Raw genomic sequence first — 27,029 nt, 5'->3', positions numbered from 1 at the left:
GTGAATAATAATCGTTTTGTATCGATGCATCGATCCAACAGCCGACGATCCGATGCATCGACACGTCCGCAAGATAATCGATTCATGTTTTGTTTTTTTTCCCTCCGGTCTATTTTTATCCATTTGCTCCTGGACGTAATTCTCCCTCCCGTGCTGCGGTGGCGCTAAACCTATTTTGCCCTCCTACCGCGCTTCCTGGTTATACTCTTACAGCAGTGTGTTGCAGTAAGCTTGACACAGACATTTTTAAATTATCAATATTGAAGCGTGGTCTGTGCTGCAGGCTGTGGGTCTAGAAACGGCCGAGGCGGTGAGGAAGAGGGGGCGAGTTTAGTCTGACGACGGAGGGACATGAAGGCCAAAAAGAGCGGAGATCCAGGTGGAAAAAGGCTCCCAGCGTTCTCACGCAGCTCGCTCTTCTAGTGGGTCAAACTTGTGAGTTGTTTTCCGCAATTTCGGTCATAAAAACAAAATAAGCCGGCCTCCTGTCTGCGGTCAGCTACAATTTGGGAGAGGAGCAGCGGAGCGTCTGTGGAGGAGGCGGGACGCCTGGAGCTGAGGTATTGCATTGCACTGATTCAGTGCAGTATTTTTTGATGCAACTTTTCTATTCTGTTATTTGCTGTTGTTTCTAAAAAAACAAACAAATGCATAACGATATTACAGCTTTCATTGATTTATCTCAAACTTGACACTTTGTTTAGCCTGTAAGGTGTTAAAAAAAAAAAACAATTTACCGATTAATATAATCGAATTGTATCGTGGTGTATTCTTAAATATTGAAAATAATCGAATAGTTGGGTCAGGAAATCGATACTGAATCGAATCGCCATGATGGATGTGATTTACACCCCTAGCTATAAGTAAATGCAACATAAATAAAAATATGTTTTTTTTTCTTATTTCTGCTTGGGACACCAATGCTTTGATAGTTGGAGAATCATCCTACTATGGTGGATTATTTCATAACGTTGTTCCCCCCCACTTAATAAACTATAATTCAATGTTGTTTTTTCTAAATGTTTTACTGAGGACATACGACTGCATTATCAGATACATTTATTTTAATGCTTTCTACACATCTTAACCAGGGGAGATGATAGAAGGACAAGGTGCTGCAAGTGTTTAAAAGTCTTAATCTAAGAATTAGAGAGAATTTATTACAGTGGAAGGATCAGTTTGTTTTCCCCTTCACCTCACCAGATATGTCACGGCTATTTTAAAAACAGTTCCACAGTAATAACTGGCTAAAATGTTACAGTAATATGAAAATAAAATCTAATCTTTTAAGAAAGAGCCTCTTTGTGAGTTCGTTGATGAGTTCGCAGGTTACTCCTCTGGGAAAAACTCTTGCCACACATTTCACATGTGTATGGTTTTTCCCCGGTGTGGATCCGCTGGTGGATCTGCAGATGGCTGACGCGGTCGAAGCTTTTTCCGCAGAACGGACAGATGTACCATTTCTCCTTAACGCGCCGACTGGCTACCGTTTTGCACAACTCCGGCTCCTCTAAAACGAACAGTCTACCGTCAGGGTTGTAAGCCGGCACGTTTTTAGTTCGCCACTGTTTTTCTAAAAGGAACCCGACAGACGTTTCTCTGTCTGCGTGGTGCGACGTTTGCTGCCTTGGTTGCGATTGGCTGAAAGTCCCAGGCGCTCTGGCTTTACTTAAAGCACATTGAAGCGCCCTGTTCTCCATCATGTGCCGATCAGAATGAGCTGCATCAACTGAGTTGTCAAGTATGTCCAGAGAGTTTTGAATGAGCAAGATTTCTGAGTCTAGATTTTGCGAAAGCTGATTTGATTCTAAAAAACAGTCAGAATCATCTTCTGTGTCGCTGTCTAACACTCCCACCCAGGGCTGGGCGTCTTTCTCTTGTGGCGCTTCAGCAGAACGTTGGAGTCCTTCCACTTCATGGTGACCTGCTATGCTGCTCCTGGGATTTAAATCCACTTCCTGTTCCACAATCTCAACATCATTGTCCTCCTCCAGCTTCACTACTGAGTCCTCTATGTCTTTATTCTCACTTTCACAGCAGCCCGCCTCACGCTGCTTTGTTCCACTTTGATTAACCTCCATCTGAACAGGTAGTTGTGCTTTATTATTCCCTGAAGGCTCTGGTTTATCCTGGACGCTCTGATCCGAAGATGATGCCTGGACCGGTTCTACTGAAGGACCTGAAATTAAACAGAATGGTAATTTGCTTTGTAATCAAAAAATAGAGTTTCATAAAGCAATAAAGGATATGTTATGAGTCTTCTTGGCCAAGCTTAAAAATAATAAAAATATTAATAAAAAAAGGACAAAAAAATCCAATTAAAGCCAGAATATTTCCACAATCAGTGATGATGACCTCTGCCAAGGACGTTATGGTTCATCAGTATGCGTTTGTCTGTCTTTTCTCATATTACTATAATCCAGGGATGACCAATTTAAAATCAGCGGGGTCCGAATAAAGAAAATCATCAACCAGTAAAGGTCCGGGGACATTTTTAATTATAATGTTACTTTAAACAGAATTTAATACTGAAATAAAATGAGTTTTTTATGCATCCATGTTATACATTGAATTTTTAAATTAAAAAAAATATATAAAGTTTTTTTTGAAGTAGAAAACAAAAATTGTTCAGTTTGGAATATAGACAATTTCCTGACCCACATACGGTATTTTATAAAACACCTGAACTGACTGTTTTTTTTTTGTTTTTTTTTCTTGCTTAATGAGAGCAGTGGGCTTCATGCTGCCCTGCAAGGCTTTAAACCTGGGTTTGAATGGAGACAAAGCCATTCCAGGCTCATTCTTGAGCTTATATGTTTCTAAAAACTAAGACCGTTTGTTTTTAATGCAAACTATAGGTACCTCAACATACCAGGAAGCTAATTTCTCATCTCGATCAAAATATTTAATTTGTACTGATAGGCTTAAAAGTTTCATCAAATCCAGTGAAAACGCCCAAGAGCGCTTCTCACTACTTCATAAGAAACTTCTCATCTCAGGCCTGGATGAAGAGATGCTGAGTTTGGAAGCAGAGAACAAACATATTTAATATAATCCATGTATGATCCTAGTTATCCCTGCTACAAAAATCCACAAAAAAAAGAAGAAAATATTTGGGCAGAAACTGAACTGGCTGGATGATGAGGATTTTTTTAATATGTCAAATTAAATTAAAGTGTTCATTTCTGCATGTTTTGCTCCTGAATTTAATAATAATATAGCACATGCTCTCCTTGAGCTCCAAGGAAGTCGGAGCGGAGAAAGACGGGAGGAACAGCGGAGGCTGTAGGTGCTGCTTTGCGCAGGAGGTCTGGTCTTTTAGTGGATAGCTCTAATAAAAAACAAAAAAAAAAAAAACATAAAAACTGACAGAGAGCTCTAAAGCTGTAGTCCAGAGGGGATACATCACAACTAAATAGTGAAAAGGAAGATTTAAAATTAACACCCTGATGAGATATTTGATCTAGGTGGGTGGGACCTGGAATACATCTGAACAATGTTTTAAAAGCAATTTTTTCAATTTATTCTGATATTTAAAAATAGCTCTTAGGGAAATTGGGGCTTTTAACTGCAAAAACCCAACAGAAGAAAAAAAATAAATAAATAACTGACGAATGCCTGACATATATTTCCATGTATGTAATGAATCTACACATTATTTTAACCCTTAGGTTTAAATCATTGCAACAAATAAACAGGGTTTTCTAAATTACAGCTGCACTGTAGTAATAACTTCTTGGTACAGTGAATAAAAACCCTAATGTAAGCATTTACTGTAGATCAAATAGATGCAGGTTTAGCTGTAGTTCCAACCTTCAGCGCCAGGGGGCAGTAGATTGTTTTGGTGTTCTCTCCTCGGTAAAGATGAGGACTTATTAGCAGCTTGAGAAACAGCCGTGAAACGCTCTTTTTCCAGTGACATCAGTTTTCTGTTCAGGGCTTTAATTTCGCTCTCTCTACGGAGGAGCTCCACCTGGACCACCGCGAACCCGTCCTCCCACAGTTTGCTGATCTCCATAACGGCCGCTTTAGCCAGCATCTCCATTATGGAGGTTAGCTTGCTCTGGAAAGCCACACTGTTACTGCTGCTACTGCTGGTAGCCATGTTGCTCCGTCCCGCTGCCTCCGCTGGCTGAAGCGACGTCAGTGGGCGCTCACTGGGCCACAACAAACCCCACAGGATGAGCTGACTGTAGAGGGTCACATTAGGAGGACTGAGGCTAATTCATGGTAGTGTAGTACAATAGAAACAGGAAACGGCCACGGTCACGTGCATCTGATCTCCGGCCGCTCCTGATTGGCTAAAATCTCTGACGTTCTCGGAGTGTGTGCGTCTTTATTATTATTACGTATTTTTATTGCAATAAATAAATCTGTTTTTATATATTTATAAACAGATTTATTTATATATATATATATATATATATATATATATATATATATATATATATATATATATATATATATATATATATATATATTATCTATCTATCTATCTATCTATCTATCTATCTATCTATCTATCTATCTATCTATCTATCTATCTATCTATCTATCTATCTATCTATCTATCTATCTATCTATCATCTATCATGTCCATTGTTTTTCCGCAATTTGTCTTGATCATTAAGTGCATGGATAATGTTCATGTTTTATGTTATTACACCCACTTCATAGTTTTTAACAGTATTTTTATATAACAAAGTAGTAGTGATGCATGTTATAAAAGCACAGATAAATGCCCATGTGTTTATAATTTCAGAACCACCTATAGCAACAATTTTATGTTGTAAATCTGATTAGGTCCTGTAACCTCCATGTCCTCCATACAGTAAGTCAGATTTAAAGTTTACATGTAGAGAAACAGCAGATTTGCTTACATAGATGGATGGAGAAGCTGGATGTTCTTCAACCTTTAAGTCATATGACAGATCTTTCAGTAAATTTCTGTATTTCACGTGACTGGGCAATTCTAACTCTTCTTTCATTTAAAACCAGAGGTTGGGCTGTACAATTTAAATCATCCTTTTAGAGTGTGCAACTTTTTTGAAGCTCTAAAAAGTTATCTTATAGTTTTGCCCTGTACTTAGCTCCAAGATCTTCCCTGTCTCTATTGACGCATCTTTCACCATGTTTCATGGTCAGTGCCCATTTTTCACATGCTAGTTTACAATTAAAAAGAGAATTTTGATAAAAAGGTAAATCTTGGTCTCATGTTTTATTTGGAAGATTAACAGTAGACATTGCGTTGGAGTGGATGGGCTTATGAACTTAACTCCAGAGTTACCTAATATGGATTTTGAGAGGTTTTCTTCAACAATTGCGGTGCATTTTTCTCCATTTACCTGTATTCCCATGAAGTTTATACATGTCATGATGCCGCTACCAGGATCTTTCTCAATATACACTATATTCCCATATAAATTATCCAAGATGTTTTATCGGTTCTTTTTGTTTTAATCTTAATATATTCATAAAAGTTTTATAAATAAGTTGCAAAAAACTGCTAAAAAATATATCATCATGCAATAATATCATAATCATGCAAAACAAGCTGGCATTGTTTGTATGATAGTTTTGTTATTTGTATCTATTTACGCTGCAAATGTTTTTAAATGTGGCTTATATTCTTTTCTGTAAATGATAGAAGTGCTGAAATTGTCTTGTTATACTCTCAAAACAATGTATGATTTTTCTCTTTTCAGCTATGTATGTTTTTTCCAACTAGATATTGCTCATTTTATATATATATATATATATATATATATATATATATATATATATATATATATATATATATATATATATATATATATATATATATATATATATATATATATATATGTGAATTGTAAAGAGTTTTTACCCCCCATTCTAAAATATCATTAATAGCAAATTGATCAAAGGGAAGTCACTTGTGCTACCCATGTTTATCCATTAGGTGGGGCTTCATCTCCATAATAATAAAAGGAGGTTTTACAAAGAATAATAGAGCCCTTAAAGGTAGGCCATTTTTGAGTTAACTGGTTTAAAACTTGTTTCTACTCTTTTTTTAAAATTACCAATAACATTACATGTTATTATAGAGAACTCTATTATATGAAAGAGATTGAAGTCAGAATACTGGGAAAAAAGAATTCTGACTTTAATCGTATAATTCTAACTTTTTTCTCATATTATACTGAAATAAAATTCAAAAATCAGTTAACATTTTTTATTTTTTCAGTGGCCCCAATCCTCTTCCGTACTTTTATGTATGTTAAGTTTTTTCTTATATTACTTAGAATTTAGAGTATTAGAAGTTTAGACAGAAACAAAGGTTACATTCACCTATATTGTAAAATGCTATATGAGAATATAAATAAATTGCTAGGTAAAAAAATTGTTTCCCTTTTTGGTGTTTTTTTAAAATAACTTTCAGAGCTAAATGAGAGACTTCCAACTGTTAATGAGAAGAAGTAGAGCGCCCTTCTGATTGGCTGACAGACCTGCCCGTCAAATATGGACGGAGCCACAGCAGGGAGAAGACGGAGCTGTCAAACACCGACAGTCGTTTGAAATATTATCACAGGAGCGGATAACAAAACCACATTACTTTCCCAATGTATAGATTAATGAACGACAGCGGCAGACTTTGTGCTTTAGTTTGGAACCCAGCAGCTGGAAAATGGACTTTTAAGGCGTCGTTGACAGCAACTTGTTGTTAAGTGCGCGTTTGGCTCCCCCTCATAAGCTAATGTTAGCTTTTCGCTTCGCTCCAGTTTTGTTGACAAAACCAGCCGATTGGCGAGTCGTTCAGCCAGCTGCGGTGTTATTTTCTCAGAAATGTCTCCGGGTAGAAGCATGGTTTCCATCCCGGACTCTTCTCGGAACCCTCTATGTGAAATAAAACAAGGTGAGTAAACTTTGAGCGCTGACATGGAGAATGGCCCCTGCCTTTGGTGTTTGTTTACATTTCCCTGTAGAGTTTTTAATAAATGATAATGTAGCAGAAATCCACCTGACGCAGCTGCTCTGTATGCTGCCACATGCATCCAGGTAGAGGGAGGTTTTTCTCATCAGGTTGCTCCTTATTGTAAACCATTGCAGAATGACTGGCATGCACCTTTCCCACTGTAGATTGTGGTCAGATAACAAACTGTTTGGCCTTCTTGTTGTTTTGTGTGACCTTGCTGAAATAAGCCCAGTAGCTTACACAATCATTTGTTTTAAAATGGTTTGCATAACTTCAGTCAGGAGAGGCGAGCAGCTTATTCATGTATCTCCTCTTTTCAAATCAAATAATCTTTATTTATAAAGCACATTTTAAAAAAGACATTTGAACACAATCTTACCTAAAATATTTGCCTCGAAACTTAAATGAATACCAGTTTTTTCCCCAGGCTGTTGAATGATGAAGGTTGCCCTTGATGGAGGCATGTTAACCCTTATAAGTTATTCAGATAATGTTCTGACTGGCTGCTCACTCCTGGGATGGTTAAGCACTATTCCATTAGTTTGATAATGACTTCCACTGTGCTCTGCTGGAGGCCCAACTCCTCTAGAAATGGCAGTGTAAGCATTTCAAGACTGCTACCTTGTTTTTCTTATATGTTGTTGTTAAAGATCCTTTTGCCTACTTCATGTAGTCAGACTGTTCCATATTAGTGACCTTTTGCTTCTTCAGGTGTGGTTCAATTTTTCACTGGTGTCTACAGACTGTAAAATGTGCCATTTGCTGAAAGTTAAATCTATTTAGAGCAGCAAGAAAGCCAGAAAATAAGTAAATAATACTCCATTAAGATCTATCTATCTATCTATCTATCTATCTATCTATCTATCTATCTATCTATCTATCTATCTATCTATCTATCTATCTATCTATCTATCTATCTATCTATCTATCTATCTATCTATCTATCTATCTATGTGGAAGTGAGGGCAACTAACTAACTAACTAACTAAGCACATTTTGCTCCCTTGAAGCAGTCATTAAAATAATAAATCAGCTAGATTATCCAATATTATGATCTTTGAATAAATTTTTTCAACATATTTTTGCCACTTGCAATTTGTTTTTAAAATAAGTATTATTTATTTGTGTTAGGGTAAAGCGTTTGTTGTTGAGAACTGTTGGCCAATATAATATTTAATCATAAAAATAATAATAAGATCAATTATTTACTTAAACTGACAGCAGCAGCCCTGGTCTGGTAATAATCGAGACTTTAGTGTTGCTCAGGAAAGTTAACTCAGTTTTTCAGGAATATTTGAATATAAACAGTTAATTCTTTACATTAGAAGGGGTCACTTATTAGTATTTATGTTATTTATTAACCTTTTCTCTTGATAAAGGCAATCATATTGTTTTAACTGTATTTCACAGCAGTGTAGAGAATAAAACTGGCTACATGAGGCCTTCTTGAGGAACACCTCAACTATCATCAACTGCATCAATGCTAGATTAAAATTTAACATTTAAAACAACAATCGATTTTGTATTATTCTGAGATCGTAGTTTTATGTCATTACTAACTTTTAACCTACTTTAACCCACTACTAACCCACTGTTTCAATGCTTTAACGGTTTCTTTACCTGATTTTCTTTTTTCTTTTTTTCTTTTAAACCTGTGGATTTAAAAACTTCATGACCTTTTTTTCCAAATTGAAAAAGGAACTGCGGCTCTAGGTTGGTTTGGAATGATTTAAATTAAACATTAAACTGTTTGCTGCATCCATAAACATTGTAGCTTCACTTAACTTGTGATTTATTGATGACATGTCCCATTAGCCTGTAATCTGCCAGGACACAGCTGGATAGCTGTTCAGTGCCCTTCTCCCACCGCTCCTACAGTATTTGGCCTGAGGCTGCTTTGGTGTGATGCCCCATCTGTTTTGGAGAAGCAACAGGCCACATTTTACACACAGGAAAAGGCAGCCTTTGACATTCCCCCCTTTTTCCACCCAGTGTCTCTTTAGTGTGGTATTTTAAATGCATACCATTCAAATACAAATTCAGAAGGTTATAGTTTGGAAACAAATCTAGTAATCAACATGGGTGGCTGTTGTTTCTATTTGTATTTTATCACTTTCAACATCTCTGAGGGTTATTATAGATGGGAAAAATATAGGTCTGTGAAATATGAGCTTATTTTGCTTGTTTGTTTCATGACATAAATTCTTCTTCATTGGATCTTTGCCAGAATGGAAAATGCTAAAACTTTCCCTGTGATTTGGGCAGACTCTCTAGACCAGGGCTCTGTGGGGCCACTTGTGGCTCTTCAGGCCCTCCTCAGTGGCTTTTAATAGCTTGGTGGAAAATAAAACAGAACTGAGAAGGGTTTGTAATAAAGACTACTATATTTAGTCGTTTTCAGCCAATAACTTCACTTTATTTCCATACAAAAGACACTAAAGGTGCTTGGATTAATTGATTTTACTTAATCGTTTTTGTGATCAGTAAAGAGCACTCACTGAAGCAAATGTGTTCAATTTCAACAATAAATTAACTTAATTCTTCTATAGACTATAAAGCTGCAGAACCCTGATTTTCGTTGTTATTGATTTCATTATTTCCTTTTATTAATCCAAAAGATATCACAGCTCTGTAATAATCAAAACAAAATTAGCTTAAAAGATTTTTTTTATGATTTTTTTTATGATTTTTTTTATATGAAAAGTAAAAAAAAAAAAAAACACAAACACCATGTAAAAGTTAACAGAAGGGGGGTGGGGGTATATTCTTGGAAGATTGTCCAAACACTCCCCAGACAGTAGCAACAAAGGCAGCATTTTGGCTCTTATCTGTCCTCTCAGTGGGTTTGTTTACATGCAGAGAAGCAAAACAGCTATTGATCTTAAACCTAAAACTGCCTTATGTCACGATTAGGATGTTTACTTACATTTGTCTCTACCATTTTCAAATTTTTTTCCAGTTTACAGCGCCTTACAGAGGTATGCAGACCTCTTTAACCATTGCCATGTATTATCATGGTACAACAGCAATCATCATTGTATTTTATTAAATCTTTTATTTGTTTTGAACTATAATTCTACGTTCAGACCACAAGCAGCCCATGCAGCAGGAGCAGCTAGTTTACATGCATAGTCAATGGTTGACGTGCATCAAGGTACAGAAAAAGGTGCTGCTACGCGTCTGAGCAGCTGACGCTCAAACCCAGCAGCTCGTGGAGTTGGAAAAATTCAACTTTTGGTGCTCGACACGCCACATCAACCAATCAGAGAAGCTGATCTGAGAGCTGGTAGGGAGACAAAGTACTGATGAAGATGCAGCGTGCTGTGATCACGCCTCTGAAACAGTTTATTAACGCCTAAATTAACGTCAAATGTCGAAATCTGCCGTCAAAACATGTTCGCTTTTATTATCCTGGTGCCTGCAGTTTGGATTACGTACATGAAAACCGCCTTCCAGCCACTGCAGCGAACCGCGAGGAGGCGACTGGGCCAGAGGCTGCTGTTGAGTGGGATTCCCAGTGATAGCGCACCACCAGTGTATGGGGGTCTGAGCGGCTCTGACAGAAATAATATCTAATGGCAGGATGGTATTCTGGATGAACTGAATGCACACATGAAGTTTTCAGATGGACTTTTCACTGAAAAACATATTAAAACTACTTTTTACCCGCTGATCACAGCAAATATGGCTGCCATTGTTGCAGGCAAAGAAAGGATAGGGTAGCTCCGCCCAACGCGCATCAGACCCACTTTTCCACCGCGTAGCTAGAGCAGCAAAGATGCTTCAGCCGTTCGTCAGAACTAAACTTCTACAAGCATCAAAAATGAAGGAGCACACGCGTTTTTGCTGCTCTTGCTGCTAGCGGTCTGAACGTAGCATAATAGAAAAAAAAAAAAAATAAAATTGTAGTACTGCAAGGTGACTTTCCACACCTTGCAGTACAACCATAGAAATTGGTCTCCATTGTTATCTTCCAGCTTCCTATTCCCAGCTAAAGAAAAGCATCCCCATCACATGATGCTGCCACCACCATGTTTTACAGTTAGATTACTAGGATCAGGTTATGCACAATGTTTGTTTTCTGCTTTTTAGATAATAACTTTTCCCTGTTTTAAACGTCACCACCATCCTTAACACCGGCCCCTCTGCTGATCCTTGGACTGATGCTTTTTTTAAAAGATATTCTCTAACCAAACCCCTGAGGTCTTCAGTGTACATTAATTAGGTGACTTCTAAAGTCAGGTGTGTGTTTTTGATCCAATTAAATTTAAAGTTTAAGAGAAAAAAAACAAAACATGTATCAGTAAAAATAGAAACAACCAAATATAATTTTTCCCTTTTACTATTACATATTACTTTGTGGTAATGTGTCACATTGAAGCCTTTATATTTTATAGAAGTTTGTAGTTGTAATTTGATAAATATGAAAAACTGTGACGGAGTGCGAATCCTTTTGAAAGCCACTATTCCAGGATGACCTGGTTAGTGGTAGCGCTGCCTCATAAACTGTCATTCTGCATTTATTTATGTGCCTGAACTCGGGGCATTGGTTTGGCTTTTTGTTTGTGCTCTCAGCCATCCCGCTCTGTTGGAGTCCAGGACGGCATGGGAAGGTCAGTGTTTTGCAAGATGCAAGATGTTTTTTTTTTATAGTTAGGAGTAGGGCTGAATGATTTTTCTCATTTTTTCAACCAATATTGCGATATTTTCTTTTTAGTTGTCATGACCTTGAAAGCTTGCATGTCTAGAGTCCATTGATGCAGGATGTGCAGAAGTGCTTATGTTTGTTTATGCATGGATATTTTCTCCTTCGCATAGCTGCCAACCCCCTTTAAGTGAATTACTGCCACCTGAGTCAAAAATCGTATTACTCCTGTTAAATGTAATGTGACCAAAACTTTGCAATTGGGATGGGAATACAAAACCGGTTCTTGTTCAGAACCGGTTCCGTGTGATCCAATTCCATGGCACCGTTAGGCAGCTCGCTTAACGATTCTCTCAACAATTCCAGGCAGCACCAGAGCCTAGCGCTTCACTTCACGTTTTTTACGCAAGTTACGCACACGGCATTCAGTAAGCAAGTACGACGTGACCAGGCGTAAGTCTAGAAGAGCAAATAAACCAAAATGGCGTCCCATCGGGTAAACCGATCGAAGGTTTGGCGTCATTTTAAGGAAGCGAAAGATACCAACAAGGTGCTTTGCAATCATTGCAAAGTGGTAATAAAATCCGTGGGAGGAAATGCATCCAACATGTAGAAACACCTGCGCACACAACCTGGCATGCATTTTTACGAATGCCGTGTTTTTGATGCTTCCGGTCAGAAGCTAAAGCTTCTGCCAGGCAACTGGTGGCAAGTAGATAGTTTTATATGCTACGAAGTTGCTCTGCGAGTTCAGGGAGCGAGAGAAAGGTAACACTCGTTTATTTAAATCAGGGGGAGATGAGTTTATTTCCCGAAATTGTACAGTAATGCTTTTTCATTAAACGGAATCGATGAGAGAATCGAATCATTTCACAGAATCGATAAGGGAATCGGAATCGTGAAAATCTTATCAATTCCCAACCCTACACTGCTATTTGAAAATTGTGTTTATATTGCAAATATAATTAATTACTCAGCCCTCACTTTTCATAGGCATTCCTGGTAAAAAAAAAAAAAAGAATGCCTTTCTTCAAAGCAGCAGCAATTCATATTCAAGATTATCTTTTGACCTCCTTCAGTTGGCCTGAGCTGGAATAAGTTATGGTTTTACAGATTATTCTATTTATGCATCATCGATCTAACAACTAACTGCTTTTATTTAAAGCGACAATATTTCTATTATTTCAAAAATAGGACTTTACTGTTGGAGATCCTTGTCGTGTTGTCTAAACAGTTTTTTCTGTTGTGTTTTTTTTCTTCTAGAACAAACTCTGGCTATATCACAAACATGCTATTCATATTAATAGGTTTAAAACAGTGTGACCTTTAGAAAAGAATGAGTTATTGTTCCCCCACAGGATAATGCTACCACCGAAAAGTTTTTCTCATTTAAATCAAAAATATTTTTACATTTATTTTTTGTTCTGAGGGAAAAGTGCAGTCGCTCTCTTTCAACCAAGTGACGGGCAGTAACACAGCAACAGGTGGGAAGGAGAAGGGCAGTTTTAAGTTACTCTGTGTACAAATAGACTAAATCTAATAAAATAAATCTCATTAAAAGGACCTGAAACTTTAGCTACACTACGATTGCAAATCAGTTTCCAACTCCTTAAAGGTTTGGAGCGTAACAGGGCCAAGCCAGAGCACTGATGAGCATATTTGCAGGAATAAGTGTTGATGCATGTGCTCATGTTTGGTTAAAAAAGGGTCAACCGCCTCATGTGTGGGCGTGAAAACTAAATGTCTTACTGTCGCCTCTCTGCGTTATGAATAAAGAGTGAGCTAATGTTGTACACCCTGACCTATTCTCGTCTCCTCGCTCACTTCCTCACTAAAAGGGTGATTCTGCTTTGCTTCTTGAACCCTTTTGGGATTACAGCAGGAAAGATTTGGGCTTGTGTTTTTCTTGGCACAGGAAACTTTTTTTTTTTTCCTGGCATACCACATTAGCATGGCATAAAATAATGTGTCATTGATTTAAAAAAAAAAAGGAAAAGGGTAGAACTGGGAAAGAAATGGATCTCCTAACCCTTCCAGCTGGTTAGCAGCAACCCTACAAATTATTATACATCTGATGACATATAAGGAGTTTCTAATCCTTATAAAACTCATTTAAGTTACAGAATTAAATCTTCAAATTCTACATCGATTCCCCTTTTGATAATAAATCATCTTTACCTATGCTATAAATTTCTTAGCGCGAACACTGATGTTTTGCTTTGTTTATGCAAACATCATAAACTGATAACAGTGGACAAATAATTGCTCAATAAAGACTGGATGATAAGAGGACATTTGATTGGATTATGTATTCATTGCGCACAGATCATCAATCTGCTCAAGTCCAGAATACAGCCAAGCTGCCTAATCTGAGCTATTTTTCCTTTATATATTTTCTAAAACTGAAACAATAAATTTAGATTACTGTTGATTATTCGATTATTGAAATAATCATAAGCTAATTTAGTAATCGATTAATCGTAGTATAAAGACCAAAATATGCCTTTAGCTGACAGAGAAACCCAATTAGAGTACTGCTCTAATTTTTTTTTTTGTGTGTTTTTTGTTTATTTTTTATGATTTTGGTGTAAACATTTTACATTTAGGGTAAAAACAAAATTTCCTCTGTTAATATTTTCTATCTATAAAAGTGGAAAGTTTTGCTTTAAGGAATGTATTGCTTTCCCGTTATTGAAAATCCTCGCCTTATGTGGGATGGCGATGTTTTTGCGTTTTAACTTTTTACCGTTATGTTCTGCTGCGTGTCTTTTGCATTTCCTTGCTGATTTGATCCATAGGATTGAAGAGCATCTTTGATGTGTTTCTGTTCTTGGTGCCTCCCTTCTGTTTTATTAGGGACAAGCTAGTGTTGAAACTTTCTGATGACAGAAAGTTTGTGTTCCACTCGATAGTTTGAGGTACTGTTGCAATTTTCCTTCAAGAGTAGCAGGATGCTGGGAGACATGTTATATATGAAAGTTAAAAAGTATGTATAAAAGGTGTAAGGTGTATAAAAGATATATTTTTCAGTGTAGTCTTTATATTAATGAGAAAAATTTAGAGCTCAACCTAGTTTGTTGAACTACAGAGTGAATCTTCCTCTTCTTTATTTTTATTGAAGAATCTAAAAAAACACCCTAACCCTAACCTAGATTCAGAATGAAAAGGCGCTTTAGCCGCAGACTTCCTGTCCTGCTCCTCTTTGTACCCTGCTGACTTTGTTTTAGCTGGCAGGACGGTCCAAACCTGAACTATTCCTTGGCTTATCTCCAGTAATGGGACAATCAGCCACTATTACAACCATTATGGAGCCTAATGAACAACAGTGGTTGGTCTTATTACCGTAATCCACAGATCAGTCTTAGTCTGCAGAGGCTGCAAAGAAAATCCACCTGTTGCCCCTTGTGTTCGTTATTTGTGTATATGTGATCTTTGAGACGTGTTTGTTTGGAAAAAAAACACATGACAAAACACTTGATTATTTCATAAAAAGACATTTCTCTTATTTCGTTTCAGCTCTTCAAGGATAGTCGGGTATGTGAAGATCATTCTGGACAACTGATGCAAAAAACCGTGAGGAATTGGACTGGTTGGTAACCCTTTAGGGCATGAGAAACAGGAGCTTCACCGTGAAAAAAGAAGCTGAAATCTATGTGTGTGATATATTTCCTACCACAACACAAACTGAGCACACGCATCGCTGCTGAAACCCTCGGCACTGTTTAGACTATCCATTCCTCTTGTCATGAGGGTACGTTATAGAAAAAGGCCCATATCACCTTCTTTCACATCGCCATGGACCGGAACAAACGCAACTCCATTGCTGGGATCCCAACATGGCCGGAACGCCTCCAGGAGGACAGGGACGGGCCTGGAGGCGAAGGGAACAGTGAGATGGGCCCGCCTTCACAGGTCAGGATTTAAACCTTTTTGTTTTCATATTTGTGTGTTTGCTAGAAGAATGCAAACACCTAATAATAGATATTTCTTTCTTTCTTAATCATTTTAAGTCTCAATAACCATTTTCCCCCTTCAGTAGAGCCTGTCTTTTCGGTTGAAGAGAAAGGGTCCTATCTGCTTCAACTCACAAAAATCTAATATAGATTAAATGGAAAACAAACTGCTATAATGATCTAAATTGAATAATGTATGAATTTTTTTTAAATTTTGTGTAATTGTACTAAGTAAAGTGAAAATTGATCAATATAGAGGTTTGCAATCAGCTTTAATGTGGCTCTTTCATCCTTTCACTCCGGCTCCTGGACCAAACGTGAAACACAAAAAAATCTGTTGATTTACTTATTTTCACTGAGGTGGGCTATCTGTTTTTCCAAAGATATTATAATCATAATATACGTTGCATCATTTTAAAGGAAAAACAAAAAAATTTAAGTTTTTATTCTTATATTTTTCCTCTTTTTTTTCTTTCTTTTTTTTACTGGAAATGGAATAAGTAGTATTGAGTTTTTTTTAGCTACTGTTGCTTTTCCATCATCTTGAATCATTGGTCGTCAACAGGGTATTTCTTTCTCTTCTCATCCACTTACTGGATGTTTCCTACTTTTGGAACTTACTTAGTAAATTGCAGAGAGATTTTTTTTTTTTCCGAGGGAAATCCCAGTAGATTGGGCATTTTTAGCTCTAATGGCCAGCTCTCATTTGAAGTCACTTAAATCCCCTTCTCTAAGCTTAAAGTTGTAGGGAAGTCATATTTAAATGTCAAATCATTCTGGCTTAAACATGTATATAAATGTACTCTTTATCAGATGATACTGTCCCAAAAGTTAGAAAATTTCTATTTAAAGAAATATACTGTCTTAAAATAAGTTTATTGATTTATTTTTTTTTTTTTATAATTTTATTTTTTTATTTTTTTATTTTTTATTTTTTTATTTTTTTATCTTATGCAGGCCAGTTAGTCATACGTCAGCTTGTACATCAAAATTCGGCCAATCATATATCAATGCTCATCTGTCAATCAATTTTTTTCAGTCAAAGCATCTTGATTCATATGTCGCAGCTAATATATGGTTTAACAATGGTTAAATTAAGAATAATTTCCTTTCCCATTGAGTTCCATCCCAGTGTTCACGGGGATGGACGTCTGTGTCTTCAGCAGGCGTAGAGCTAACAGAACTGGCAGCTTTGCGAGGCAAGGGCTCAAACATGTACGGCTGAACAAAAAGGTTTTCTCATCAACTAAACTATAAAATTATAAATTCTAGAGCTAAACAATTTCGTCAAAAATGAAAGGTGATATAGGTGACAATTATGTAGATTAGAGACCGGCTTCAATATTTCTGGCTCATATTGCTGCTTTTCCTCTTTCTATTGCTCCATATATTTGCATGTGCTCGAATTTGCCCCCTAAAAACATCCGCAGCACTTATTGGGAATCTGTTAGACTGATGTCAGAAATGTCCATGTTGGCGTCTGCCTCTAAAAACCCATTGGTCGATCTTTAATATAGATATTTCATTGTTTTCATGACCTTGAAAACTTGCCTGTCCACAGTGTTAGGACTTTACTGTTACTTTTATGTGGAAAAGTGCTTATTTCTATTCGTATGCACAGATCTACACACTAGCAGAGACTCTCTGCCTTTCTGAGGGGTGACTTAACCACTTTAAGGCGCTTTAAGGGTTTTACTTAAGGGCCTGAGTGATGAAATCTGTGTCTTACTCTTTTTGAGTGTAATTTGATAAAAAATTAGATCCTTTGCTTTGAAACTTCCATTTAGTTAAACTGTTATTATATAGCAAATGCATTTATTTCCCAGCCCTAATGGATTTAGGATCATTTTCATATGGGGAAAAACCTTTTTTTTTTGATCTGCTAAAACAATAATATGGACAAAACATTTAACCTCCAGTTCATGAATTTCTATTGATTTTGGACATTTTAAAGTTTATCATTAAGCAGTAATAAAGTTTGGAATTCTGAGCATGAGCATTGTGTCATGTTTAACCTGTTTGTTCTTGTTTTATCCAGATGGGCAGGGTGTGTCCGTCCTCCTACAGAGCCCTCATCAGTGCCTTCTCGTGTCTGACACGCCTTGATGACTTCACCTGCGAGTGGATCGGCTCAGGGTTTTTCTCTGAAGTCTTCAAGGTGGGTGAGATCTGAAATTACCCCCCTAGTTAACTCCTCTGATGTTTCTTTTTATGATGCTGAACCTACAAATCCTTTGGTTTTTCTTTCCTTGTCCTCTAATTTGTTTTCACACATTATGACTCCTTCTACAGAGTCAGTAAAGTGGTCATAGCCTCTACTTTTCATTTCTCATAGATGACAGAATATCATATAAAAAACGAGCACGGAAGTTTAACCCTTTTTAAAAATTAGGAACTAAGCAATATTTGTTTTTATTTTATTGGACCCTGTCAAGTTAAGATAGTTAAGTGAGCTTTAAGCTATCTTCACCATCTTCCATAACCATCCTTGCTTTGACGTTTTGAGGTCAAGTTAGGCGCCACTTAAACACCGCCTACCTCCCAGGCATATGACCGGAGGTCACTCAGACACTTTCGCAATTGCAAACTGTTTTACAAAACATTGTTTACTGGACAGTATTTTTTAGTCCTAAATAATACAGCTGTGCTTGAAAGTTTACACACCCTCCCATTAAAGAAAACTATTAACTCCCACTTGTAATTAAACAAACACAAAACTGAAAACAGAAATAATTATAACAAAAATACTAAATCGTAATTTAGTAAAATGAAAAGAATTCTTTAAAAAAAAATGTCCCTGACAAATAGAAATACTTTGCTAATGAACGGTGAACATAGCTGTCAACAGGTGCAGGAGTCTGACTGAATGTCTGCTGAACTTTACAGAAATCACCTGATTTCAGTGATAATTGCCTCAAAATGTTGCTCAACAAAATGTTAGTTCAGGAGTTCCACTTCTTTACTTAATTTCTTTATATGTGGATTGGTATGTATACTTTCAATTGTGTATATATGTGTGTATATTTTAATTTTTTGTAATTTTCAGCTAAATGTTTTGGAGGGTAACAATTAAAAAACTTTTTTGTTCTGCCATTTAAAAATGTAGGTCTAAACAGATTTCTTAGTGACACTAAGTGTTTAGCTGCATTAATGTGCTTTTGACAGTTGGATGTAAGCCCCTGTGACACGGGCGTCCAGGTGTCGCAGTGGTTAGCACGCACGACCCATGTACGGAGGCCTCTGTCCTCAACGTAGGCGAGCCGGGTTCGATTCCGGCCTGTCTCTTCCCCTCTCTCATACCCCCTTTCCTGTGTTCTAGACGACCGCTGAACGTGTTTCTGCTGTATAATGCTTTATTGGCAGCGTTTTGGTATGAAGGGGGTTCACAGTCAGTCAGTTCTCCTCCAGAAAGCGAGTGTGATGGATCCTCCATGCGTTAACACCCACGGCCACGACCAACAAACTTCCCAGACATGACGCTGAATCTTCTGCGACTACAAGCCCTCTTTCTTTCTTTTACTCTTTGTTTATATATTACGTTTTTTAGTAGTGGTTGGTAACAGCAGCTAGGTTAAAGGAATAGTACACCCAAAATATGATTAGCCTTCATTTTCTACTCACCCCCATGCTGAACAACACCCTGGAGTACTTTTTTGATATCTCAAATGCATCTGGAGATCTGGGAGGCTTCTTGCTGTCTGCTGACATTCAAATAATGGAGGTCTATGGTGACCGAGACAGAAAGGTCCATAAAAGTCTACAAAAAACGTGTCAATATTCCTCCATACTGCTCGTCCAATGTATTCCAAGTGTCCTGACTCGGTAGCATCCAGAATTTACTCGAAACAAAGTCATTTAGAATGTTTTTAGAGCATAAACAGTAGTGTATAGGATTTCCTGAAAGCGCGCACATGCGCGATCACGAGGCTACGGAAGCCAGCAGACCAAACCAGATGAAAAAGCGCATTCAGCGTCTGCTCTGCCGATAATGCAAGCGTAGAAGAAGAAATGTGCTGTTTACCTGTGCAAAGAAAGAAACAACGAAAGAAAAATGTCTGAGGACTTCAGTGTTGAGGAAGAGCAGGAGTTCTTTGCCGAGCTGAATGCGCTGGTTTGGTCTGCCGGCTTCCGTAGCTTCGTGAGCGCGCATGTGCGCGCTTTCAGGAAATCCTATACACTACTGTTTATGCTCTAAAAGCATTCTAAATGACTTCGTTTCGAGTAAATTCTGGATGCTACCCACTCAGGACACTTGGAATACATTGGACGAGCAGTATGGAGGAATATTGACACGTTTTTTGTGGACTTTTATGGACCTTTCTGTCTCGGTCACCATAGACCTCCATTATTTGAATGTCAGCAGACAGCAAGAAGCCTCCCAGATCTCCAGATGCATTTGAGATATCAAAAAAGTACTCCAGAGTGTTGTTCAGCATGGGGGTGAGTAGAAAATGAAGGCTAATCATGTTTTGGGTGTACTATTCCTTTAATACCGCGATTAAAGACGTCTTTTTATGCTGGTGGGGTGCCTCAGGCGCATTGATGCCCCCCTCAGGACACTGGCTTGTAGGGTTGGGAATTGATAAGAGTTTAACGATTCCGACTCCCATATCAATTCATTAGAACGATTCGGTTCCTTATCGATTCCGTTTAATGAAAAATTATTACTGTAAAATTTAGGGAAATAAACTCATCTCCCCAGATTTAAATAAACAAGCGTCACTTTTCTCTCGCTCCCTGAACTGTGGAGATACATTGTAGCAACTTCCTAGCATCCAATATTCATTAAAAATTTCATTGCATACAATAGTTAGAATCATGTAAGAATTCCAGCTACCAGTAGTTCTAATTAAACATGCTATCAATGAAGGGCTGGATTAACGAGGAAGGCACACTCCCTTAATAACCACAAAGAGAAGAAGGAAATTGGTTTATTTCCAGAAATGACATTTTATTTACTAGGAACCACATTAAGCACAGCCAGTGATATAAAACTAGCTACTTACCACCAGAGTTGCCTTCCATGCTGGTCGTAACTTTAGCCTCTGTCTGGAAGCATCAAAAACACAGCATTCGTTAAAATGTATGCCATATTGTGTGCGCAGGTGTTTCTGCACGTTGGATGTATTTCCTACAGCCGATATAATCGCCACTTTGCAATGATTGCAAAGTGCCTTGTTGGCATCTTTCTCTTCCTTAAAATGAAGCCAAAATGAAGCCTCAATCTCTTTACCCTATGGGGCGCCATTTTTATTTTCATTTTTTGGTTTTCTAGTCTTATACCTGGTAACATTGTACTGGCTTACTAAATGCCGTATGCGTAACTTGTGTAAAAAACGTGACGTAAGTCGTGCTGCCCAGAGCTAGTCTCTGGTGCTGCCTGGAATCTATAAGAGAATCGTTAAGCGAGCTGACAAACGGTGCCATGGAACTGGAACACGGAACCAGTTCTGAACAGGAACCGGTTTTCGATTCCCATCCCTACTGACTTGTGTATCATTTCACGGGCATTACACTTAAGTTATGAAAAAAGTTATGAAAAGGCCGTCTTTGGACATAAGTTCTGGACTCGTTATGAATACTTTCTATATATGCCCAAAATTGAAAAGATCCATAGAAAATTCAGCATATCCCAGCATTTTAGAAGATTCTGGGACATCTGGCATATGCTGGCTAAATCGTCAAGTTGTGACAGAAGGTTTTAGACTGAGTTAGAAGGGAACACCTAATCCACAACTGGGTCTGGTGTTTATAAAGGATGCGTGTTTGCAATGAGGCTCACTGTTAGGTATGGTGGAGGACCTATAATGCTGTGTCTCTTTCATGAGCCAAAGAAATCTTATCAGATTGCATGGTATCTTTGATCTTGATTTAAACAAAGCATGTTGTCCATATTAAAATCGGCAACCGGATGAAAACCAAATCCTCACAAAAAATGCCCTTTGACAAAAAAAAAAAAAAAAAAAAAAAAAAATGTACTCTTGAATTTCTCATTCCAATACCTAAGACCTGTAGAAAACTTATAAAGTGAATTCAGGAGAAGAATTCATGACCGAGGACTTAACTCTGTTCACACTAACCTTTTGTTATGTTATAGAAGACTGAACTATTTACAAAGATTCCACAAATTTTAGAATGATATTTTATTGTCCTGAAGTATAGAAATATGGGGGTTTTCATCAGCAAATTAAGGGAACTGAAAAAAAGCAGCTTACAGTTCACATGTGTGGCATAAAACAGAAAAAGCGCTGTCAATTAAAAACAAAACTATTTGTTAATAAGGAGTTTCCCCTCACTGAATGTAGTCAAATTTAAAACTTTGATTTAAAAAGAAAAACACTTTGAAAGTTTCCTTACACCAATTGTCAAGCCGATTTTGGAGATGTGGACCATGTAGATGTAATAGAGGCACTATTTAAAGAAGATAACATTTCATAGCAACAAACAGCGTGTTATTGTTACTCTTAGAGTGAGAGATTTAAGACCTAACTTTTATCTTATTCCCTAAAGTCCCTTCGTAAGGTAAAATACCCACTTGATTTTACTAAAAATAGGTGTTCCACCTTGGTGTCATGGGAAATTTCTCTGACTAATGCATTCATTACTGTAAGAAAAGAATCTGCATAGTGACAAGAAAGCAAAAAGGAATGAAGATGGACGCTGTGTTTAGTTAAAATGCCTGCATTCAAAGGAGAATATAGGATGAAAGCATGAGCTAAAAGGAAAAAAAAAGGGAACAAAGGAGAAAACCCTCTGATGTTTAGAGCTGGGGTGAGAAGACTGTTGAGGGAGATGAAAATGAGGGTTTTAGATGAGGTTTTAGGTGTCCTCCCAGTACAAAGGAAGGCATAGAAGGAGATGAAGAGGAGTTTGTGGAGAAGAGGATGGTCGGATCTTGGATTTAGTAGGGTGGAAAAAATTGGAGGAGAGGGTTTGCAAGGGGGGAGACAAAGGGGGTTAAGTTATCCATTTGAAAGGAGAGCCGACAGCGGTGGCGGAGACATCAGAGGAAGATGGGGAAGAAAGATATTACTGCCCCTGCTACTACTACTGCCGGCAATGATTAGGATTGGGCATCGAGGTTTGTTTGAAGCAGAAGAGGGGGAATCAGGAACACATGGAAACAGAACAGGGGGGGATGTGAGGAGCGAAGAACTGGGGGTCGCAGGAGGATAGAGGGATATGGGGGAGGAGGCCCTCAGAGGAGTGGCCATCTGTTGTTTCTGCTGCCCTGTGGTGGAGGCTGTCCCCTCTTATGGCCGAGCCCCCGCGTTTGAACTTGAACAGAGAGATTTTTGTCTGTGGATCAGACCCAGAGAGAGAGAGGGACGCAGATACAGGAATCTATGATTATATAAATTCAAATCCATGATCCTGTAGCTAATGGTGATAATCCTTCACCTCATTTTCATACAAAAAAAACACATCCCTTATTAATGTTTGTTCTGCTGTCCATAGCACTTGGTTCATGTTAACTTTGTATTGCTGTAACTTCTGCTTTCTGTTGCACATTATGCCACCTACTCGCTGTGTTACTCTGCCCATTTGAGGAAGATATTAAAATGATCCTTTTTAGATGTCGTTAGCAAAGCCGTTGCAGTAAGTCTGACCTCGCTAGCTCCCCAAGTTAGCAAGTAGAAGTGGTTATTTTCCCTTCATAATATACTCACAGGCCTCTTTATTAGGTACACCTCGCTAACAAAGTTTGTGGTGCGTTCATTTCAACAAAGATTCAGAAAAATCCTTATAAACTTGGTCTGAATGGACATAATAGCTGCAGATTTGTCAGCTGCACTGTAATGCAAATCTCCCTTTCTACCACATCTACCAGTGGTGTTGTATTGGTTAATGGTCTGGCAATTGTGTGTTTACTTTTATGCAAATTAGAGACATCTTTATCTAAAGCGACTTAGAAATAAGGATGTAATAATTCAGTTAAGAATAAAGCTAAATAAAGTATGGGCCTTTAGGTCACAGTGGACATATTGTCCTGTTCTAGAAATGAGTCTAAGATGTTTAGATTTTTGTAAAATGATGTGGTGCTTAGCTGAAAGTTGCCATCAGAAGAAGAGCCGACTGTGGTCATAAAGTAATAAATCTGGTCAGCAGCAATAGCCTGTCAGGCTGTTGATTCAGCAGCGCTTTGTTTACACCATTGGGCCTAGCATGTGACCAGAGAATACCTTTCCCACCATTGCAGTTAATTGTTGATACATATAAATAATCAAGTAATAATCAGCTAAATTAATCATTATTGTCTATTAAAGTTATATTTGTCACCTACATTTAACCCTCCCTTAGAGAGCAGTAAGCTGCCTTTGCAGCAGCAAGAGAGCGTTGTGGAGCTAAGCGTCTTCTGAACAAGCTGCCTCCCCAGGACCCACCAGGCCACTGCTCTGAATTAATTCATTACTCAATACTACTGTTAAATCATAGCCATATTTTTAAATTTCTCTGCTGCTTTATCCAAGCATACCATGGCTTGATGTATCTTAGCAGTATTGAGCTTTTTTAGCCACTGTTGCCTTTCCATCATCTTGAATCTACTCGGGCATCAACAGCGTATTTTTTCCCCCTCTCATCCACTTACTGGTTGTTTCCTACTTTTGGACCTTTCTTTGTAAACTGGAGAGAGAAATTTTTTTTTTCCCAAAGAAAATCCCAGTATATCAGGCGTTTTCAGCTCTCATTTGAAGTCACTTTCTCTAAGCTTAAAGTTGTAAGGAAGTCATATTTAAATGTCAAATCATTCTGGCTTAAACATGTATATAAATGTACTCTTTATCAAACGATATTGTCCCAAAATTTAGAAAATTTCTATTAAAAAAGAAAAATAATCCTGTCTTAAAATCTTTTTTTTTTTTCATTATTTTTATGCAGGGCAGTTAGTTATACGTCATCCTGAACACCTAAATTCGGCCAATCATATATCACCGGTCATCTCTCAATCAAATTTTTCGGTCATAACGTCATGATTCAAATGTCGCAGCTAATATACGCAACGGTTGAAATAAGAAATAAGAATCATTTACTTTCCCATTGAGTTATCCAAGCTTAACATAGCTTGATGTATCTTAGCAGTATTGAGCAGCTGTGATTGGTCCTTGGTATGCCTTTCCAGCTGTCTGTGTGGTCATCCTTCTCGATTCGGTACGGGGGCGCGCCATTTTTTATTTTATTTTTTTTAACAGTGTCCTGTCTGGCAATGTGGCAATAAGAATAATTGTCTTGATGCCAAAAAGAGCCCAACAGATTTTACTTTCACAAGTGTAGCAGTATGGCAATTGCCATATTGCTCCACTTGTTTCATGCATATAAATTGCTTTATTATAATTATGCAGGGAGTTTTACAGTTTATATGGACACTGCAATGTAAATAGAACAGAACAAGAAAAACAAGAAGAAAAAGGAAAAAAAGAGAACAGATGAAAGAGGAGATAGAAAGGAGACAATGACAAAACATTTTCAGTCTGCTTCATCACCTGTAAAGAGATGAAAAAAAGAACAGCACAACCGAAAGACACGACACGGTAGATATACAATAAAGCAATACCTTGAAACTATCGCTAAAGTAATATTAAGTCTGCCATGTACTCTGTGTTACCTGAAGATATGAATGTGGGGTTTCTGTTTGGAAGTGAATCTCTAAGTACCTGAAGCCTAGCACCTGTAGTTGTTTGTGAGGGTGAACTTGTGCATGTAAAGTTTTAACCATAGAAAAAATGCTCAATAGTGGTTGTGGAGAGCCGGAGAGGCACACCCCCCAGAGCCGGGAGACCCAAAGCCCCAGGCGCCCAAAGGGACCCCAAGAGCGAAGGCACCAAGGAGGGTCCAGCCCCGGAAATCAGACCCCCACCAAGGGAGGAGGAGAGACAGCCACGAAGAAGCCCCCCAGCCAATGCCATGCCGGCGCCCCGAGGAGCCGCGGGGACGAGTCCACGGGGTCCGCCGGAAGCCGGCCACCCTGAAGTAGGGCCGGGCACCGAACACCGGCCCCCCCACGGCACCGACTGAAACGCCCCAGCCCCACAGAGCACCGAAACATGCCCCCGCCCCGCCGCGAACCGGCCGCGAGCGCCGCAGGACCCCCCCAAAACACCCCCCTGGCTAGAAGCGCAGCCCCACCCCACCAAGACCGATGCCAAAAGCGCGCAATGCAACACACCGCGCACAGAATCAACCCAACAGCAGAAAAGCCGCCTGGCGCAAAACCGCAACAAGAGCAGACCGCAACCGCCCCAAGGGCGCCCAACCCCTAGACAGGAGCCCCAGCAAAGCCCCGGCCGGCCGGGGCCAGCGGAGAGGCCGCCAGAAATGAGCCAGCAGCCCCCAGCGCCATTTTAAAAAAACCAAGGAACAACTACAATGGACAACTACGTTGCAAGGTTAATCAGTCTTTTTGCCAACTACACTAACAGAACCTGTTCCTCTTCAATGTCTAGCAACTCCAGATCCATCTCTGTGACCGTGATATCTTGCAGGCACGCCAATGTTGTTTTGGAAGATAAGCAATCCTGCCAGCGCCGCCGAAGTTCGCCATACGTGTCACGATACACTAACCAAATATTTCGCTATTTTTCCTCCTATCAAAATGAAATTTATGTATAAGAAAGCCACCTCTTTTATTTTTGTAATAAAATATTATATTTTTTTATGTGCGTTGTTTGGGGTTTGAGTCAGTCCACGTCTTCCACTGTGACTGCCTCAACTACAGATATGGCGCTGCGCCACACAGCTCAGGGCTCCACAGCGCCATCTTTCTGAGTAGCCCATTTTCCCTCAGTTTTAAGTAAAAATGTTTTGCCTAAAAAAATCGACACTAGGAACTAAAGGGTTGATATTATATCAGGCAGCCAAAGATCATGATATATTGCCAAAACGATTTTTCTCACACCCTTAATAAGACTATAATAATTTATGTTAGAATTTTACAAAATGGGTTGTTGATGTGTTTTTTATTATTTATTGTTGATGTGTGTGTGTGTGTGTGTGTGTATATATATATATATATATATATATATATATATATATATATATATATATATATATATATATATATATATATATATATATATATATATATAATTTAATATAGTATATTTTTGTGCATTTAATAGTTTTATTCATGCATCATTCTAGAAGTTCTGCAAATATATATTCTTTTTGTAAAGAAATTATTGTTTTGATGCAAATGTAGCTATGAACTCTAATTGATTTTGTAAAAATGATAGAAAACCAAACCAATAGCGTTGGCCATGGGTCGACCTTTGATCCGTTTTGTGGGTCAGAAGCTGAAGAGTTTAGGGACCTCTGCTCTACATTATGTGAAGCTCCAAATTAGGTGATCACACATCACATGTGATTTTAACGCTGCTGAGACAATGTGATGGCTGAGGTGATGGTTTCCAACTCAGATCTGCAGTAACAGAAATAAGTACTTCACTGTCATTTCATAGCTTGGATGCATTTGCTTTTA

At 38.2% G+C, this 27,029-nt stretch overlaps 2 protein-coding genes across 2 annotated transcripts in view; one reads left to right on the top strand and one right to left on the bottom strand.

Moving 5' to 3' along the window:
- Positions 1–1,049: 1,049 nt before the first annotated feature.
- On the bottom strand, positions 1,050–4,281 carry LOC119779685 (zinc finger protein 37). The gene is made up of 2 exons (XM_038279447.1): positions 3,814–4,281; positions 1,050–2,179 (listed from the first exon to the last, which is right to left on the bottom strand). Exons 1-2 carry the CDS (start codon positions 4,103–4,105, stop codon positions 1,287–1,289), a joined length of 1,185 nt encoding a protein of 394 aa, XP_038135375.1. The 5' UTR covers positions 4,106–4,281; the 3' UTR covers positions 1,050–1,286.
- A 2,227-nt stretch (positions 4,282–6,508) lies between these two features.
- tesk2 (testis associated actin remodelling kinase 2) overlaps positions 6,509–27,029 on the top strand; it is a 56,085-nt gene continuing 35,564 nt past the window's right edge. The window contains exons 1-3 of the mRNA XM_038279439.1: positions 6,509–6,895; positions 15,117–15,512; positions 17,592–17,711. Coding sequence (XP_038135367.1) covers positions 15,396–15,512; positions 17,592–17,711 — 237 coding nt within the window. The 5' untranslated portion in view covers positions 6,509–6,895; positions 15,117–15,395. The remainder of the gene's footprint in view (positions 6,896–15,116; positions 15,513–17,591; positions 17,712–27,029) is intronic.

This window comes from Cyprinodon tularosa, unplaced genomic scaffold, assembly GCF_016077235.1.
Source record: "Cyprinodon tularosa strain WSP-4 unplaced genomic scaffold, ASM1607723v1 ctg102, whole genome shotgun sequence".
Taxonomy (NCBI): Eukaryota; Metazoa; Chordata; class Actinopteri; order Cyprinodontiformes; family Cyprinodontidae; genus Cyprinodon; species Cyprinodon tularosa.
Note: the sequence above shows the minus strand (reverse complement) of the source record. Positions and strands in the feature narration are given on the sequence as shown.

Coding starts and splice junctions, on each gene's coding strand:
- LOC119779685 (XM_038279447.1), bottom strand. CDS start 4,105: ATGGCTACCAGCAGTAGCAGCAGTAACAGTGTGGCTTTCCAGAGCAAG. Junction 2,180..3,813: donor ACTGCCCCCTGGCGCTGAAG/GTTGGAACTACA, acceptor GTTTAATTTCAG/GTCCTTCAGTAGAACCGGTC.